The 18,587-nt window shown below is 38.8% G+C and overlaps 1 protein-coding gene across 9 annotated transcripts in view; it reads right to left on the bottom strand.

Annotated features, from left to right (window-relative positions):
• LOC136866602 (serine/threonine-protein kinase GA29083) overlaps positions 1-18,342 on the bottom strand; it is a 351,399-nt gene extending 333,057 nt beyond the window's left edge. For all 9 annotated transcript variants that reach the window (XR_010859568.2, XR_010859569.2, XM_067143720.2 and 6 more), the window contains exons 1-2: positions 18,155-18,342; positions 1,675-2,392 (exon numbers count right to left, since the gene is read on the bottom strand). Coding sequence is in view for 7 of the 9 variants with exons in the window: in XM_067143720.2 (XP_066999821.1) it covers positions 1,675-2,382 (708 nt within the window). In the remaining 2 variants the exon portion in view is untranslated. The remainder of the gene's footprint in view (positions 1-1,674; positions 2,393-18,154) is intronic.
• Between the last annotated feature and the right edge of the window lie 245 nt (positions 18,343-18,587).

The raw sequence follows: 18,587 nt of genomic DNA on the forward strand, positions 1-18,587 counted from the left end.
CGACAAATCCTGAAGGGCTCCAAGTTAGATTCTTCTTCGGATTATCATCCAGTATCCATCCTACCACCCTTATCCAAGGTGCTTGAATGCCTAGTTCATACACAAATTATTACTGAATAACTTACCAAGCATTCCATCCTTAACCCCTTTCAATCCAGCTTCAGTAAAGGACATAGCATTGCGACAGCTTTACTACGAGTGACAGATGATATCAGACGTGCAATGGACCAACGGGACGTGACTGTACTGACAATATTAGATCTCAGTAGTGCCTTCGACACTGTCAACCCTCAGTTACTACTGCAGAAACTTCGAGAGCTAAATTTTAATAGTGTGTCACTTTGTTTCTTTTCATCTTACTTTGAAAATCGCCAGCAACGTGTGACAGTTGGAAATTTTATTTCAGGATGGCAAAGTAAGACTCTCAGTGTCCCTCAGGGTTTAGTTCTCGGACCACTGCTATTTATCATCCAAATTAATGATATATCAAAAGCTCTTAAATTCTGCCAATTACAAGTGTACACGGATGATATACAGATTTACTATCATTCAAAACCGAGTGATATTGATACTGCAATTACTAAAATAAATTCCGACCTTCAACATCTTAGAGACTATGCAAATAAAAACAGTTTGTTAATAAACCCAAATAAGACTCAAGCTGTTATCAGCACCAGTAAAAACCTATATTCCCTCAAGCAAGAAGACATCTCCCTAATAATTTTAAACAATAAAATCTTACCCTACTCTACTTCAGTGACTAACTTAGGAATTATTACGACAGACCCTAAATTGGACTCAACAGGTGATAAGCACATGTAATGAAGTACATATATGCTTATATTCCCTGTACAACTAATTCGCTCTCTAATACTACCTATATTTGACTTTGTGACACTGTGCTGATTGAAATAATCTGCGACAGTAACAAGAAACTGGACCAAAGCCTGAACAGCTGCGTAAGATATATTTTTAATCTGCGATATGATGCTCGTATATCACCTTATAGCTGTCGTGGCTTCGAGTGCACCAGAGCCGTGAGCTTCACATGTTATCACTTCTGCACAAAGTACTTTCCATTAATACTCCCGACTATCAGTCTTCATCTTTTTCTTACCTCCCGTCCTATCATGAACACAATACAAGATCTGGCTCCTCTCTTGCCATACCTGTAAACCGCACTGCTGTGTACAACTGCTCCTTCATAATCTGTGTCTAGGTCATGGAATTCGCTACTTGCGAACATTAGAGACAATCCTTCTCATTGCAAGTTTAAAGTGGCTTGCCGCGAGGATTTGTTGAGTAGATCCTGCTGACTTGCTGGATAACTGTTGAGTGAATAGAGGATTGAATGAGATGAATGAATCGATTACTGTCGTTACGTCATTTAAGTGTACTTTATTTTGTGTATTTTAAAATTAAGAATTCTAGCATTATTATTGCTATTAATATTATTTGTTTTATTTGCATCTGAAATTATATATAAATGAATACTCTTCTATTAGTTAAGTGTAAGGGAGGGCCTTGAGCCCTAATTTTGAAACCAGTAAAGGTATTATCTATCTTTTTCAAAGCCCTGGATTCTAATCACTGCAGACTGATTTTTATACAGATTTGCTTATTGCAATGAAAGTGAACTAACATTAAGTTTTGATTGAAGTAAAGGAAACCCACCTGACTGCCATCCACAGTGAAGACTTTACGAACAGCACCAGTATCCAGTTTAACTGCTTCTGTAATACTCGACAAAGCGTGATCAAATGAAAGAGCATTTCGTTTGTTGATCAGTAGCCTTACTACCTTTCGGGGTTTGGTTCCATTCCTGATCACAGTTATTAACCGAGGATGCACATAATCAGGAGCACAGCTCCGAATGATTGGAGGCCTCGGTGAATCTGGCGACTGAGCCGATGATACCGACTTACGAGGCGGTTTTATCTTGTTGTTTTGATTCTGTGTACCAGCATAGTCTACTTTCTTAAAAGATTCACCCAAACCTGAGCACACGTAACACTTGCCATCTTCTAAATCTTCGAGACAGCAAACCTTCCGCCCGTCCATATCGAAAAGATTGCGCACTCCACTAGGAAGATTAACGTTGTCCACCAATGCTCGTGTAAGGTCTGTCACAAGGCTATCGAAGGAACGATATCGTTCAGGAGTAACAGCCACCGTCACTCCCTTGTAGAACCGATCACCATTACGATAAAATCGAATCCGCTTTGCTTTCCGTGCTTGAGGTGTCCTCACCACAGAACAATGGCGTGAATTAAAATCCACTAGACGTCCATTAAGGTTTTCGTCTCCTGGCAACGAAGACGAGAAGGTAGAAGCAGATGACCCGCTTCGACTACCTTGCTCCTCCACTGCTACTGATGTCATCCTGAAAATTCTAAAACAAGAAACAGAAATAATTAGGAAACTAGTTCAAATTAAACAATGGCTAAGAATGTACATTTTCATCTCTATTTAACAGTAATAAGATCTACGAGGGGGAATCCAAAAGTAAGTTACACTCGCTCGCCGCGAGAATACGCTGTGTATCATGACCGTGGCCAATGCGGAGCAAGCTACAGTAATTGCTGACACGTCCAATAGCAGGGTTGTCCCATCGTGTTGTGTACGCAGAGCGGGCTAGACTCAATGGCGCGTCAACTGTACGTTCACTCCAAATCTGGCTCCACATGGGCTAAACGGCTCAATTGCACAGACATTCAATCGTGAAATCACTGCTGTATATGGTGAGCGTGCAATATTTCTCCCAGGTATTGTAAAGTGGTGTAAGCAATTTGATGCTGGACGCACAGATTCTGTGAATGACAACGAGTTTCTACGGCAAATCATCACAGGGGATGAAACGTGGGTTTACCATTTCATCCCCGAAACAAAGAGAATATCGACGGAATGGGTGCACACCACATACCGCCAAAGTCCAACCTTCAGCAGGAAAGGTAATGGCAACAGTATTCTTTGACATGGATTCAAGTGGGAGGTATGGCAACTTCCTCCATACAGTCCAGACTTAGTGCCACGCGATTATCATTGTCTTGATTGATAAATTTCATTTTTTATTCCGTATTGATAGTCACCATAAGTCATAAATGAAAGAGAAGTTCCACCTAATCAATGTGACAATAAAATAGTATTGATTAGGTGGAACTTCTCTTTCATTTGACTTACGCAATTATCAAGCATTCGGTAAACTGAAAAAGGATCTCGGTGGACGACAATTCCAAAACGATGAGGAGGTGAAAGCAGCTGACTCCACGTGGTTACATAGCGCTGGAGGTGATTTCTACGCATCCAAAATCGAAAAGATGGTTGACCGTTCCGAGAAATGTTTGCAGTCTCTTGTGAACTATGTGGAATAGTGAACTTACACTGTATGTTGTCATAGCTGTATTGCCTGTGTGTAGGTGGTTTCATAAATGGCCATAACTTGGAAGTGTAACTTGCTTTTTGATGCGCCCTTGTAGCAAACCAAATGTTATAAACTATGAGGTTTACAGAGTTCATGAGAAAACAAAGTTGATTAGTCATAAACACTGCATCAATGAGCTGTGTAGGAGGAAGAGTCAAGTGAATAACCAAACTCATTTGGATGAGAGATACTGTATATGTTAATTCCAACATGATTACCAGACAGGAAACTTATGGAAATTGTTAACTTTCTAATTTTTTCCTTAACATTGATAAATCTACACACACTTGTGTGCAAATGATGTATTATATTACTGCATTGTTGTACTCACTTATATTGCACGTAGGCCTACTATCTGCGTCTTACGAGAAGTCGCGGCAGCTTGTAGGTAGTAACAGATACTACACTAAGCTAAAAACATTAGTCGTTATAAACAGTGCAAGCTCTCTGAAAGAGATGTGTGTTCATTATGCAGCACTTATAGTAAATGTGTAACTAAAGCACAATTGTACTACCACTTTGAAACTTGACCACAGTACCTTAGTTAAACTCATCAGCATTGCTGCAGTACTACCAAGTCAACAGCTTCACAGAAAAGGGAGTTTAGTTCTATGAAACGGCTCAAGGATAAGATGCTATCTTCACTACTAACAGAAAGTATGATTAACCTAATGATGAATGGCCCAAGTCCAAAAGATTTTCTATCTACAAAATAAGCACAGCAATGGTATTTAATTTCTAATTAATGCAATTAACATACAAGCCAAACAGTATAGCTATTCTGAAAGAAAAACCTTCACCCCCTGTAATGAACAGCAGTGTGGTAATACCACTGTGAAAAACCTTCAGGTTGTTATAAATGAAGCTTTAGATAGGAATTAACATATAACTGATAGTTGCAGGAAATTATATGCTTCACTTCACCCTCTCAGAATTCACCAGTTGCTTCTGATACAATGTGACAGTAAGATTAATTCAGATGCTCCTGTTATTCGTATTTAACTACTGCAATGTTAGTTTATTGTACTGAGGAACGAACTACAGAAGGCATTGAACTCTTGCATACATTTTATTTTTTTCTTTAAAGTACACTACTCATGTCGCCCCACATCACAAGACCCTCTAGTGGTTAAATATCAAACAAATGAGATGTGTACACATACTACACTGCAGTATCTTTCCTCTGATCATATTTTCTTCTCGTATGCTCATCAACATTACACCCAATCCATCTTCTCACATGCTATATCCATAAATCATACATCAGCATAAAACCATTCAATGGAACGGCTATAGAATTCTCTCACCGAGAGTAAGGAACTACACACAATTAGCGTCTTTTAAAATATCTTGCCAGGGTTTCCTCTTGTGTGTGTAACCAACTTATATGAATGTGATAATGAATGGTGTTTTTAAATATTTCCATTAATTCATACTTGGATTACAATGCACCGAGTCATGAAACTCGAAAACCAATAGTGCATTTTATGTTATAAATTGATTGTGTTTATTATCGTTCTGTATCACCATTATCATGCATAATCAGCGGCATATGCAAAGATTTGAAATGTGGTGTTACAGAAGAATGTTAGATAGATAAATGTCTTTATTGGCGTAGTTAAGGCCATTGGGCCTTCTCTTACACTAAACCAATTAGTATACATTAAAGTCATTAGTAATACTACCGTAATTAATACTAGAAGACACAATTTAAACACAATCAAAATATAACTGAAATAAAATTCCACCACAGTGAGACGTACAAACAAAAGCAGCAGCAATAATAATAATAATAATAATAATAATAATAATAATAATAATAATAATAATAATAATAGCTAGTAATGATATTGTAGTAGCACAATCACTGAAAGGCTAGAAGTACACAGGTCACTCGCATCTTGCTATACCTCTTAATGCTCTTTCAAATGACACTGTAGTTGTTATTCCTCTGACGTCGTCCAGTGAACGATTCCATTCTCGTGCGGCAAACACCGAGAATGAGCTGTTATATGTGGCAGTTCGATGGTGAGCAGGTTGGATGTTTGAGCCCTTGTATGTCTGTCATGAACATTTGAGAAGTAATGGAAACACAAAAAAAGGTCAGATGGGGAAGATGTAGTAAGAACTCGATGAAGGAGAGACAAAGTATGATGGTTGCGACGAACATGGAGTTGCGACCACTCTAATTTTAGGAAATATGGTGACACGTGGTCATATTTTCTTAAATTGCATATATATCTCACACATGCATTTTGAGCGTGCTGTACCCTTAGGGAAAATTGCGGCCTCACGTCATTGATAACATCACAATAGTCAAAATGTGGCATTACAAGAGCCTCAATTTCTTTTTAAGCTTTATTGGAAATATATGTTTATATTTATATAAAGAATGTAATGCTGAGTAAACTTTTTGACAGATATGTAAGACATGTGGAGACCAAGTCATGCGTTCATCCATGATAACACCGAGATTCTTAAATTGTGATACAAAAGGTATTGGAACATCCCGAAGGATTACTTTTGGCAACGGACGTTTAGTTATACTCGTTATTTGACTTTGATGACCAAGAAGAGTTACTTGCGACTTTGTAGGGTTCAATTTCAAGCCGTGCACAGCAGACCAATCATTAACAGCCTGTAAGTCAATGTTTAGTAAGTCGATATTTTCCTGGAGGTCTCGTGCTGTAGAGTCTGTGTAGAGTTGAAAATCGTCAGCGTACATATGGTAGTTGCAGTGTTTTAAATTCGATGATATGACATTCACAAAGAGTGTGAAAAGAAGAGGACCAATTGCAGAGCCTTGAGGGACTCCTCTGTTCACGTGGCGCCATGAGGAAACGATTCCATTATTACCTTTCACACATTGTTGACATACGTGAAGATAAGAATGCATCCAAGCAATCGTACTCTGAGAAAAATGTAGAGCCTTCAGTTTTACAAGTAAGCTGTCAATGTCTACGCTGTCGAAAGCTTTACTGTAATCTAGTAGTACCAGAACTGTGAACTGTCCTCTGTCTATTGCTTGTCTAACATCCTCAGTCACTTTAAGTAAGGCTGTAGTTGTACTATGTCCTTGTCGGAATCAGGACTGGAGAAGATTAAGGAGATTGTGCGTTCGAAGGTACTCAGACATTTGTGTATGACTACACATTCTAAGATTTTAGACAAAACTGATAAAATACAGATTGGACGATAGTCTCCCTCGTTCGAAGGCGTTTTACTTACAAGTTGTCCATTTCATGACCGTATTGATGAGTATAATCAAGAAGTAAGTATAAAGAACCACCTAATCGATACTTTATAATCGATACTTTACCGGCAATAATAACGTATCGATTAGGTGGTTCTTTATACTTACTTCTTGGCGTTTTACTTTTCGGAAGAGTTGAAGGTGAGATGAATAGATTGAATCACGAATGAAGAGATACTGAATCGAACTGGTGAGAGGAGATCAATTTGGCTAAATTTGACGAGAAGAAGAGATAGAATAATAGGACACATCTTAAGACACCCAGGACTACTTCAGTTGGTTTTTCAAGGAAGTGTAGGTGGTAAGAACGGTAGGGGTAGACCAAGGTATGAATATGACAAGCAGATTACAGCAGATGTAAGATCCAATAGTTACGTAGAAATGAAAAGGTTAGCACAGGATAGGGTGGCACGGAGGGCTGCATCAAACCAGTCCATGGACTGATGACTCGAACAACAACATGCAAAGATTACTATCAAAGAGTAGAGAAGGGTCCACCTATTCAATACCTTTTCAAATTAATGCAATTAAGACGTCAAATTTCTATTTTAACCAGAGAATCAATACCAAAAGAAACGTATTCCTCCTTCACGTTCAATAATATAAACATATGGACTACCAAATTGATGATGATGATGCTTGTGGTTTAAAGGGGCCTAACATCGAGGTCATCGGCCCCTAATGTTACGGAATGAAATGACAAAAAAAATCAAAATCATCCACTGACCAAAATAAAAAAATAAAAATCGTCATGAAGAAGGAATGGATGGACATGAACCAAAAACAAAAAACACCAAAAAATGGGCAAACAAAAAAGGAGTGGATCCAACTCAAAAAAGATCATAGATAATTCATTACTGACCAAGGGCCCACTCATGAAGCACAATCCTGAATCGAGGATGCTTGATGTCTAAAGGGGTCCAAAATCCATGTCTAAGGCCCCTCAGAATGGTATATGTTGCGAGTGAAGTAGAACCATGGTATTCCTCACGCTGCGGTACTAATCAAAGGTAGCGTAAACTCACGGTGTTCGAAGCATTAAGGTACTACTCACAAGTATTGTACATCGTAAAGGTGTTTCTCACAAAATGGCGCCACTCATAGCCAACGTAAACCGATGAGGTTCCTCACCTAGGTGTACTAATCACGGGCGCCGGCATTCCCGTGCTGTTCCTCACATAGTGGGTACTAATCACTGGCAACGCAGACCTACGGTGTCGCTCGTATAGTGGTACAACTCACAGGCTACGCCCAGACGCGTGGTGTCGCTCACACGGGTACAACTCACAGACAACGCCCAGACCTGTGGTGTTGCACACACGGGCACGACTCACAGGTACTAGAAACCCACACTGAACCCCACTCGAGTGCTACAAATCACAAAAATATGGAGTACCTAACAGAGTGGTACTACTCGCAAGTAAAAGCGACCGATGGTGTTCCGCGTGTGATGGTACTAATCAAAAGTAGTTTCATGGTTCTAATCCAATCATCCCTTGGTCGCCCCGTTTAGTCGCCTCTCACGACAGGCAGGGGATACCGTGGGTGTATTATTCGTCTGCCTCCCCCACCCACAGGGGGTGTGTGTTTGGTCTGCGAGAGGTATTTTATTTCCCTCAAGTCCGCCGGCAAGCCAGTTAGGAGCCCCCTATCCGCCACCTGGGACGCGCCACGTGGGAATATCACCTGCGTAGCAGGTTCGTGGGACTACCAAATTAGGCCTACTATAATTAATACACGTACTATCAATCAAACTCGTAAATTTTCTCAATCAGGTGTTTATAAACTACAATGCAATAGCTGTGAAAGCACATATATAGGACAATGCTTCAAGATACAATCATTTCTCTGCCATGGCACAACACATGACAGACTTAAAACATCATCTTCTTCGTCTTCCTTTATTCATGAGGTCTCTTTAAAAAGTTCCTTTTAGCGTTGACCTCGAAGATCTTTTGCTACCATGTGTTTTCCTCCACCCGACCTAGTTATACCTGCTACCTTCATAAAGTTGCAGGTCCTCCTTATTGGGTCTTCTCGGATGTTTCGTCTCTCTTCACCTGGTAGTCCCACTGTGGTGATTCTGATTCTTCCCAGTGCCTCACATTCAAAGAGTATGTGTTCAGCTGATTCTTCTGCATCGTTACCTTTCCTACATACATTGTCTGATTTAAAACATAATTTTACATCAATTGACCAAGATTTAAGCATACTGAAAGTGGATAAGAAGGGCACCATGCTCAACATATTGGAGAACTGTTACATTAATTTAGAACAGTTCTTTAACCCTAACCATAATATTAATGAAATAAATGAAAAACCTAATATTCTGTTTGATATAATCATTCCTATATACGCAAAGTATAAATGAAAAAAAGACATGGTAAGTCCACCAATCAGTTCATCCCTACTCTCCTGCCCCCCACCCACCCCTCCTATCATAAGCTATACTCCTGCTCCCTCTTAACAGTCAATCTGGTGTTGGTGTCCACACCAAGTGCACACAATTTACGAGGAACATGGGGGTGAGTCTCATATAGCTATATATTAATCTCAATCTTCTAGCTTCCCTTCTTTTCTCAATAATTTACTTCAAAATATTTTCTTTCTAGACATTCACTCCAAACCAAATTAAACAATAGATCACTACATCTGATGAAAAGGAATACTTATTCAAGTTATGAATGTTCCCCTTCAAGCTACATACAAACAATTACCCATATTACTCTTCAACAAGACAATTTATAAATCAAGTGACTCAACTATACAGATGGTGAATGCCAACTCCCAGATCAACTCAGGAACGTTTGGTTGCTGTAGGAGCGACAAAATAGTTCGGCACCAGCCGCAGCAGTTTTGATGTGTCCTAATGGTATTGAATAGGTGGACTCTACCCTTTGATAGTGATCAACTGTCAATACGGACCATAATGAAATTCATAACTTATGATATGCAAAGGTTTTTTTTAAGTTCTTTTATTAATAGGATTAACCCCTCCCCCAATTTGAACATTTATTTTTTAATTGAAACATAAAACAACAAACATTATTAATTGATCTTTGTTAGTTTCACATATTCGACCTTTTGACCAGATACATTGATAGTAGTAGTAGTAGTAGTAGTAGCAGTAGCAGCAAGCAGGCAATTGAAATACCAGTTACTATCTGCGCACTTTTTAGCGATAGATTTACACCCTAGTGCTGAAGCGGTCGACCTCGGCAATCTTCGAGATTCGTACAGCAATCTTTGAAACACAAACTATGAATCGGTTATTCATCGCTGTGCGACGTCTGGCATACACTTTACGTACTAGTAGTAGTTATTTACACAGCAAAGCCAAACTATAGAATTCACTCTAAGAATAAGATTTGCATCGAGAAATGTTATATAATGTGTGTGTGACACAGTTGTGGGCTTAAAATAACAAAGATTAAGAAAATGCATATCGATCGATCATATTATCGATTCATTCCAGATTTCATTTCCATTCAGTTGGCAGTACTAACTGAACCGGAAGTGCTCCCTCCTTACTCCTCAAACACGTACACAAATCTATCGCTAAAAAGTGCGCAGATAGTAATTGCATTTGAGTAACCAGTTTTAGAAATGAACCTCCCCAAATGATAAAATTCAGTGTATGCCACTGTTCACAGCCGTATAGTTACATTTAGAGTTCCAATAATTGGCATTTCGTGTTTTTCTCCTCAGCTCTTCTCCATCATGACCAACCCCACCTTACTATTTTTTAAGAACAACTTATCACATGGAGCATTCTTCAAGTGTCCACGGAGCATAATGTACGTATTGATTTTTTTAATAATGGCAACTACGCTGTAACAATGTAGTGAAACATAGCCAGGCAATATAATGTATAGCTGAGATAGCTTAGATACCTAACCTTCCTCAGAGTAAATGAACTCACCCTCCACACGCCATGCACGTGTGCAGCGGCAACAGGAACGCAGTTTTGAGCGTGTGCTCATGGAGTACAGCTGTAATGATTTTGAAGCAAGATCGGAGGAGATGGTTGAAAGTTGAGGTCGCAGTGCAAGGCAGTGTTACGAAGGATTGCAAGGAACTTGTGGTGAAAGTGCATTACCTTACAGTAGTGCAGCATGGTGGGTCAAGGTCTTCAAAGACGGACGACAAAATGCGACATAGTGACAAGACATGCCGAGGTCTGGTCATCCTGCATTAAGTTATGATGATGCTCAGAATGTGAACTCATTGGTGCTGGCGGATCGGAACATAATTCGTGAATAGGCCAACGATACAGGGCTGGCGCCTTTGACTGTGCTGCAAATCCTGAAGAAGCAGCTGGGAATGCGGAAAATCACCTCCAAATGAGTTCCACCATGATTTAACCGATCAAAAATGGCTGCGTTATGATGCAGCGCTTACACACTTGTAGCGCTATGAACGCGAAGGTGAGGCTTTTTTACAGCGGATAATCACTACTCTATTGATGAGACCTGGGCCAGAGCTTATGAACCGCAGCTGAAACGCCAATCAAACGAGCAGTGTCATCACGGGTCACCGCGAAAAGTAGCGGTTCGGTCGACTGGAACTGATGTGAAGGCCATGCTGATCGTTGCCTATGACTCAGATGGTATTATCATACAGCAAACCATTCCCCGAGAACATACCATTAATGCAGAGCATTACTGTGCATTTTTGCAAATGAACCTGGTAGCATCTCTAAGAAAAAACTAGAGACACTTCATGAATAAACCCATCCATCATTCCGCATGACAATGCAAGGCCGCATGCAGCAGGAGCTCTAACTGAGTTGCTCAATTGCTGGGGCTGGGAAGTGCTTTACCACCCCTATTATTCTCCAGATCTTACCCCCTGTGACTATGATCTCATCCCTAAAAGGAAAGCTTCTGCACAGTGGATGACATTCTCCAGGCTCAGCCCGCGACCTCCAGAGATCAAGCGCTCTCAGCGGCATCCAACGGCTCCCACATAACTGGTGATTACTTCAAAGGCCTGTAAAACTCCTAATGTTGTAAGTATGCTACGTATCTAAATAAAAAATAGTTCCCACTATTAAAAAAAGTCAACCCATCTAATTACTTCGAACATTGTTACCAGACCCTAAATATATGTTCTATGACAGTGGTATTCAAACTTTTTGGTTCGCAAATCCCCAAAATCCAATTGTTTTACCTTCTTACCTCTGAAGTAGGAGTACATTGTGATTATACCAGAAATAACAAATGATTGTTTCTGAATGCCAAATAATATTAACTATAATCCTCATCATCATCATCTTCCACTGCTTTGCCAGCTCGCACAGGGTCCCTGCATGCACCAAGGCATCGAGGATTCAACGCCACATGCCCTTCCTGACATCACCGGATTTTCAACTGAAAATTTCACCCCAGCAACACCGGGAATCAACCTACTGTAGCCAGGATGACAGGCAACCAGCTATGCTGCTACATCATGTTACTCAATAATAACAAGTAAGTTATATATATAGTCGCTGGGCAAAGGAAGAAGCCCAAAACTGAGTGGTGAGCAATGGCCTAAGAACTGTTCCTGCCATTTTCAGTGCTTAATAATAGCACAATTATTCGACCATTGGAGCCTTCTCCTGTTGTACAGCCATAAATTTTCTTTCACATCCAGGGATATCGTCCACAACACCTATCTCGGCATCAAAATAATGGACAGCATTTGGCTACATCCGGTCTAGGAAGCCAAGAATGACGGTTAAGAGGATTCATCATGCTGACCACGCGACTCTTCTTAATCTGCAAGCCTTTGGGCTGAGCAGCGGTCGCTTGGCAGGTCATGGCCCTTCGGGGCTGTTGTATCATGAGGTTTGGTTTGTTTGGTTACATATCACAACACATAATGGAATAAGAGTAATCCCCAAGTACAAACTGAGAAACAAGAGGGTTGACCTAAGGCTGCGGAACTTCCTATATAGAGACGGGCCACACGAGTCTCCACAACGTAACATTCACAAGTTTGTAAGACAGGTACAAACTGACACATATTTTAGAATGAATAGTTCAGAAAGGGGGCTCTGTGCAGTGGTAGACAGAAACATTAAATTAAAATAAGATTTTATTGAAAACACTCTGCCAAATACCTTCAAATACCGCCGGACTGAGCAAGATCAAACCTGCCAACTTGAGCTCATGAGGCCAGTGCCCTATCACCTGAGCTATCCAGCCCGGCAGCAGAGATTCAGGTAAATCCCTGTGGCATAGGCTATCTATTATATTATGGTCAGTATATAAATTGCCCCTATGAAAAGTTACATAAATATATTTCCTGTTTTCTTAAATAATATTTGTTGTGAATGAGTTATTGACACTCCTCTTAATTTTTCCCTTGCTGCAAACACATTATCCTCGTCTCTACTACACCCACAATCAGATTCTTACCTGTATTGGCAGATTCCCTTTTTGTTGTTTTCCTAGCCTTTTCTTAACCCTCCAGTACTAACATCCAGTCTCCGAGACCGACCACCCAATTATTCTCCTATAACTTTAGTACGCATGCTTCGCTTACGCTTTGCTTATTGGTACCTTGAAATCAGTTAGTTTACTTATTGTTGAGTGAATGTTAAGCGCCTGGCTCAAATTCTTAGCAAGGATTTGTTTATTTTGATGTCTCAGACCTAAGTTAGTACTCGTGCTACTTTCTGCTGGGAATGAAACAAAATTAATTACGAACGTGAACAAGAGTACGTGCTGAAATTACTACTGGAACGTGGAGAGAATGACGTAGCTGCAGAAGATTTTGTGGAAGAAGATCATCTTGAATGTCGCAAAGAAGATTCGGAGTCGGAACAGGACGTGGAGGTGTACAAGGTGAGCAAGATATTGATAATGGGACTTCTACACAACAAAAACGACAATATTATGTTTCACACTTCATTGGAAAAGATGGTGTCACGAAATGGAAAATGCGTGGAAGGACTGGCAAGAAATTTGACTTCTATTGTAGATATATGGAACTGCGTTTTTTAAATGCTAGAATTCTGAACATTCTGGTTGATTGTAGAAATCTTTCTATAAATCGTGAACCTTATGACCAAGAATATCGAACAGCAAGACCTACTGACTTAGTGGAAATTAAAGCTTTATTAGGTCTCTTGTACCTTTCTGGTGTACGTAAGATAAACCATTTGAACACAATGGACTTACGGAAACTAACTGTACATCAATTCAGATGTTTCGGCTCACTATATCACTGGAGAGTTAGGTTTCTGCTGAGGCATATTAGATTTTACAACAAAGAAACGAGATTGCACCGACACGAAACAGATAAATTGGCTGCAATTCGGGATGTATTTGACGTTTTATGGCAAATTGTCAAGCTAACTACACCCCACCTGAATATACAACTGTTGATGAAAGACTTGCGGCTTCCGCCAGTACATCCGAAGCAAACCTAATAAATATGGGATTAAAATCTATGTGTTTTTATGTACTAAAGTGTTTTATACGTCAAACTATGAGGTATATATTGGTAAGCAGCCTGATGGCCCATATTCTGTTGATAACAGCGTGAAAGCAGTTGTTGAAAGATTAGTGGAACCTACTGCCAATGCAGGTAGGGATGTGAACATGGACAAATGGTCCACCAGCATAGAATTATCTTGAAGTTTGTTGAAGAACGATAAATTGATTTTACTTGGTACTATAAGAAAAAAACAAAAGGCAGTAGTTACCTCATGAATTTCTGGAAGGCAAAAATAGACTCTTTGGCTCCAGCATGTTTGGGTTCCAAGCAAATTCCACGACAGTATCATACATTCCCAGAAAGGGCAAAAATGTGCACTGCTTTTATCCACATTGCATCGTGACGACAACGTTGACCCCAACACTGATAAACCTGAAATAATCATGTTGTATGACACGAAAGGGGGAACTGATGTAGTTGATAAGCTTAGTGCAGGGTATAACTGTGCCAGGCAAACTTGCCGGTGGCCTATGGTAATTTTTTTTTAAAGTTTGATGGAAATTGCTATTATAAATGCTTTTGTGTTAATGAACAGCAACAATCCTAAAACTAATATGAGAATTTTCTTAGAAATGCTGGCATTCAACTTAACTGGAGATCATCTGAAAAGAAGATCCACAGTCAATCATGTTCCAAGACTGACTCGAATGAGAATTAAAGAGATCTGTAACATTCCAGCTGAGAACATGCTGGTGCATGCACAGGAAGAAGCGCATGGTCGGTGTGTATACTGAGTTAGAGAAAAATCGTGAAACAAAATATAAGTGCTATTTGTGTGGAAGTTCATGTACTTGGAGCACATTGTGGTTGTTTGTCCAACTTGTTCTGAAAAGAAGGAATGAACATGGTGATTGACTATGACTGAATTGTTCATTGCATCTTTGTAAGAACTGTCACTACTGTATCCAAGTTTTCTAGTTAATCATTAGGTGTGTTTATTTCTGTGTTTGTTTTCTATTTAATCGTTAAGAGTATTTATTTCTGTGTTTGTGTCTCCTCACAATGGTGAATTTATTTATTTTTCCTCTGTATTGTTAACAGTAGCAATGCAAGACTGTGTGGTTTCTCTTTAATAAATGGTTTAGTTGCTTTAAAAACATAAAAAAAATGTGCATGTTTATAACTTCGGACACACAGACCAACGTTAGCACTCGCGCTAGGATTTGTCATGTTAGTACTGGAGGGTTAAACGATTAAAAAGAAATTAGAAATTTACTGAACATCTCCCTTGGTAAGTTATTTCAATCCCTAACTCCACTTCCTATAAACAAATATTTGCCCCAATTTGTCTTCTTGAATTCCAACTTTATCTTCATATTGTGATCTTTCCCACTTTTAAAAACACCACTCAAACTTATTTGTCTACTAATGTCATTCCATGCCATCTCTCCACTGACAGCTCGGAACATACCACTTATAAGATTACTAATCAATTTATTATTTAACCACCTATTCAATACATTTGGGTCTTACATAATTAGGATCTTGTCCTTATTACATTACAAAAATATGGGACATGTTTGGCCTTTCACAGAAGGCATCTTCAGTCATTGTATCACCTCGAGATATCCCTGTGGCATATCTATTATATTATGGTCAGTATATAAATTGCCCCATGAATAGTTACATGAATGTATTTCCTTTTTTCTTAAAAGATATTTGTTGTGAACGAGTTATTGACACTCCTCTTAATTTTTCCTTTTCTGCAAACACATTATCCTTGTAGTCAATTTTTCTATTACACCCACAATCACCAGTGATCAGCATTAGAGGAAGTAGGTGGCAGATTCGCTATCTGTTATTTTCCTAGCCAACGCACCAACACCATCAAGCTATGCTACTTACAACTTTACTTCTTTAACAAGATTAACGATGGCCTGTTTTAATTCAAGATACTCAAATCAAGTTGTTGTCAGACTAACATTTGACCTCTTCATATGAACTACGTCAAATGCCAAATCAATTACATATTTACAAGCCAATAATCACAAATCTTAATCTCTCGAACCAAAGACATTAACCAGATGGTTTCACAGCTTTAATGACTCTTTTTTTAATAAGATCTTAATTAACTGATACCATATTGTTGGAATGCATTTCCTAAACATTTTGAAAACTTTGTAATATTATAAAAACATCAAGATAAACTACTACTATAAAGCATTATGCTATGTACTTTTGACACAACCAATTATTTACAACCAATGACTGATATGTTGTTATTCAAAACAAAATCAAAATTGTTATCCAACTTTTCTTTTCACTGTACCTATTTTTAAGGGTGTAAATGTTAAATCTTAATAATTACTGTACATCTTACCTTTAAATTAGGTGCCTGATTTAATCTCGAGGTGATACAATGATATTTATAACTTGCAACATACCACTTAGTCAAGCAGCTTGTCTCCTATCTCCCAAGTCTTCCCAGTCCAAACTTTGCAACATTTTTGTAACGCTACTCTTTTCGTAAGTTATGAATTTCATTATGGCCCATATTGACAATGGATCCTAACAAAGGGTAGAGAAGTGTCCACCTATTCAATACCGTTAGCTTGTATATTGCCTTATAAAACTGGGACTAGTTTCGACCTGATATATATTGGGTCATCTTCAGCCACGCTCCAATTGGAAGACATATGTAGGCATATAACCTATAATAAATTAAACAATCTGGTATGTCACAATTTACAATCTTAATTTAAAACATTGATGAAGGCCGAACAACACATCCAAACTTGAAATCAAATGACACATCAAACTGCTGTGGTTGTTGCCGAACTATGTTGACGCTCCAGAATTTTAAGGCTGGAATCAATTGCAAACAGGTAGCCTAAGCTAAACAAAAAGGATAAAACCCACTAAAGATAAAGGTGATAGTGAGAGAGAATACGTTCAATATCAAATACATGTCCGGAGAAGCAAGTGTTAAACAATTCAAGGAATATTTATGAATAAGAAGACTGGCTAGATGAGGCAAAGTAATGACAGGGGTTAATAAATTATTTAGGTTACCTCCATTTTCCTACTTATAGTGCATAAGAAACAGATTATTTAACATAACCTTGATCCCCTTTGGAAAAAGCATCACGGTGACTTTCAGAAAATCCTAATATATGCTAACTTAACATATTGCATGCATGCTTCATAGTTAGAGCTTCAGAATTGTGGTCAGTGGTTGCATGTATGCATGTGTGAATTCTATATTATATCCACAGTTAATCTGGTCTCTATTTTAGAGAATCCTCAAAAATACACCAACAGACAATAATACTTACTTCTACTACCATAACCAATAATCCTTCAAAATGAAATTTAAAAAAAAACTAACTTCATTGCTTTGTACATTTTTAAACTAAATCGCATCATTAAAATAACACTGTCCTACTGTAAATTCTTCTTTAATCTTGAAATAAGCCTTACATCAGTATTACGAAGAACAATTAATTTAAATTAACCTCAAATTAACTTGTCAGATAAAGCAAACCGATTAATGGCTTGATCATATATGCAAATAAATATCACATTGCCTGTTAATTAAACTAGAAGTAACGAGCATCCCTTCAAGGCACTCCAACACGGCTACGTATGAAATAATAATCACACCGCAAGTGATTCATAACGCACGTCCGGCGACAGTCGGTACAATGCACGTTGTTGCTACATTACTCCAGTACACACGGACTGGCATCAACATACAACCATGGGTGAAGAGTTCATAACATATCACCTGAACAACTGTCTTAGCAAGAAAAAAATCATTCAATTTTTTATTTACTACTACCAATATCCGGTGATGACAGTTTTTCAAGTACACCTACGGATTCATACCGTTAACTGCGAACATTTCGACGGTAATGGAAGATCAACAATTAATCACACAAACTGAAAAAATCGCCAGGAATTGGCCATGGCAAGAGGAAGTGTTAATAACCATTCAAATTACCAGTGACACCTCCCCCTGCTCCGTCACGTATAACATTAAATTAACTTACTGTTCCAAAATTGACAAAAGTTCCAGCCAATCTCAGCGCTTAACACACGTGTTAAACGCTTCTCATTAACCCGGACTCATTATAACTTCTTGATTTCTAAAATCTCATGTAAAATTATTAGCCGCAATGCCAGCTAATAATAACCGGATAAGACAGTCCGTGCCTGTGTCGGCCTGTGTTAACAGAAACTTAACTCACTGTATCACAGAATACTATATAAATTTGGGGAGCAGAATGCTTACAACGATTTTGCACAATCCAGGTTTGACAACGACAAGAATCAATCCTCGCAACCTGTTGATGAATCATTAAAATTACGTAGCACAGCATACATTATGCGAAGGAAATATGACAGTTCGTTATGTACAATAGTTTTAGGCAAACCTTTGGATACATTTTGAAGAAAATAAGAATCTACGCCCTGGTTTCTAAC

Source organism: Anabrus simplex, chromosome 3 (assembly GCF_040414725.1).
Source record: "Anabrus simplex isolate iqAnaSimp1 chromosome 3, ASM4041472v1, whole genome shotgun sequence".
NCBI classification, from domain to species: Eukaryota; Metazoa; Arthropoda; class Insecta; order Orthoptera; family Tettigoniidae; genus Anabrus; species Anabrus simplex.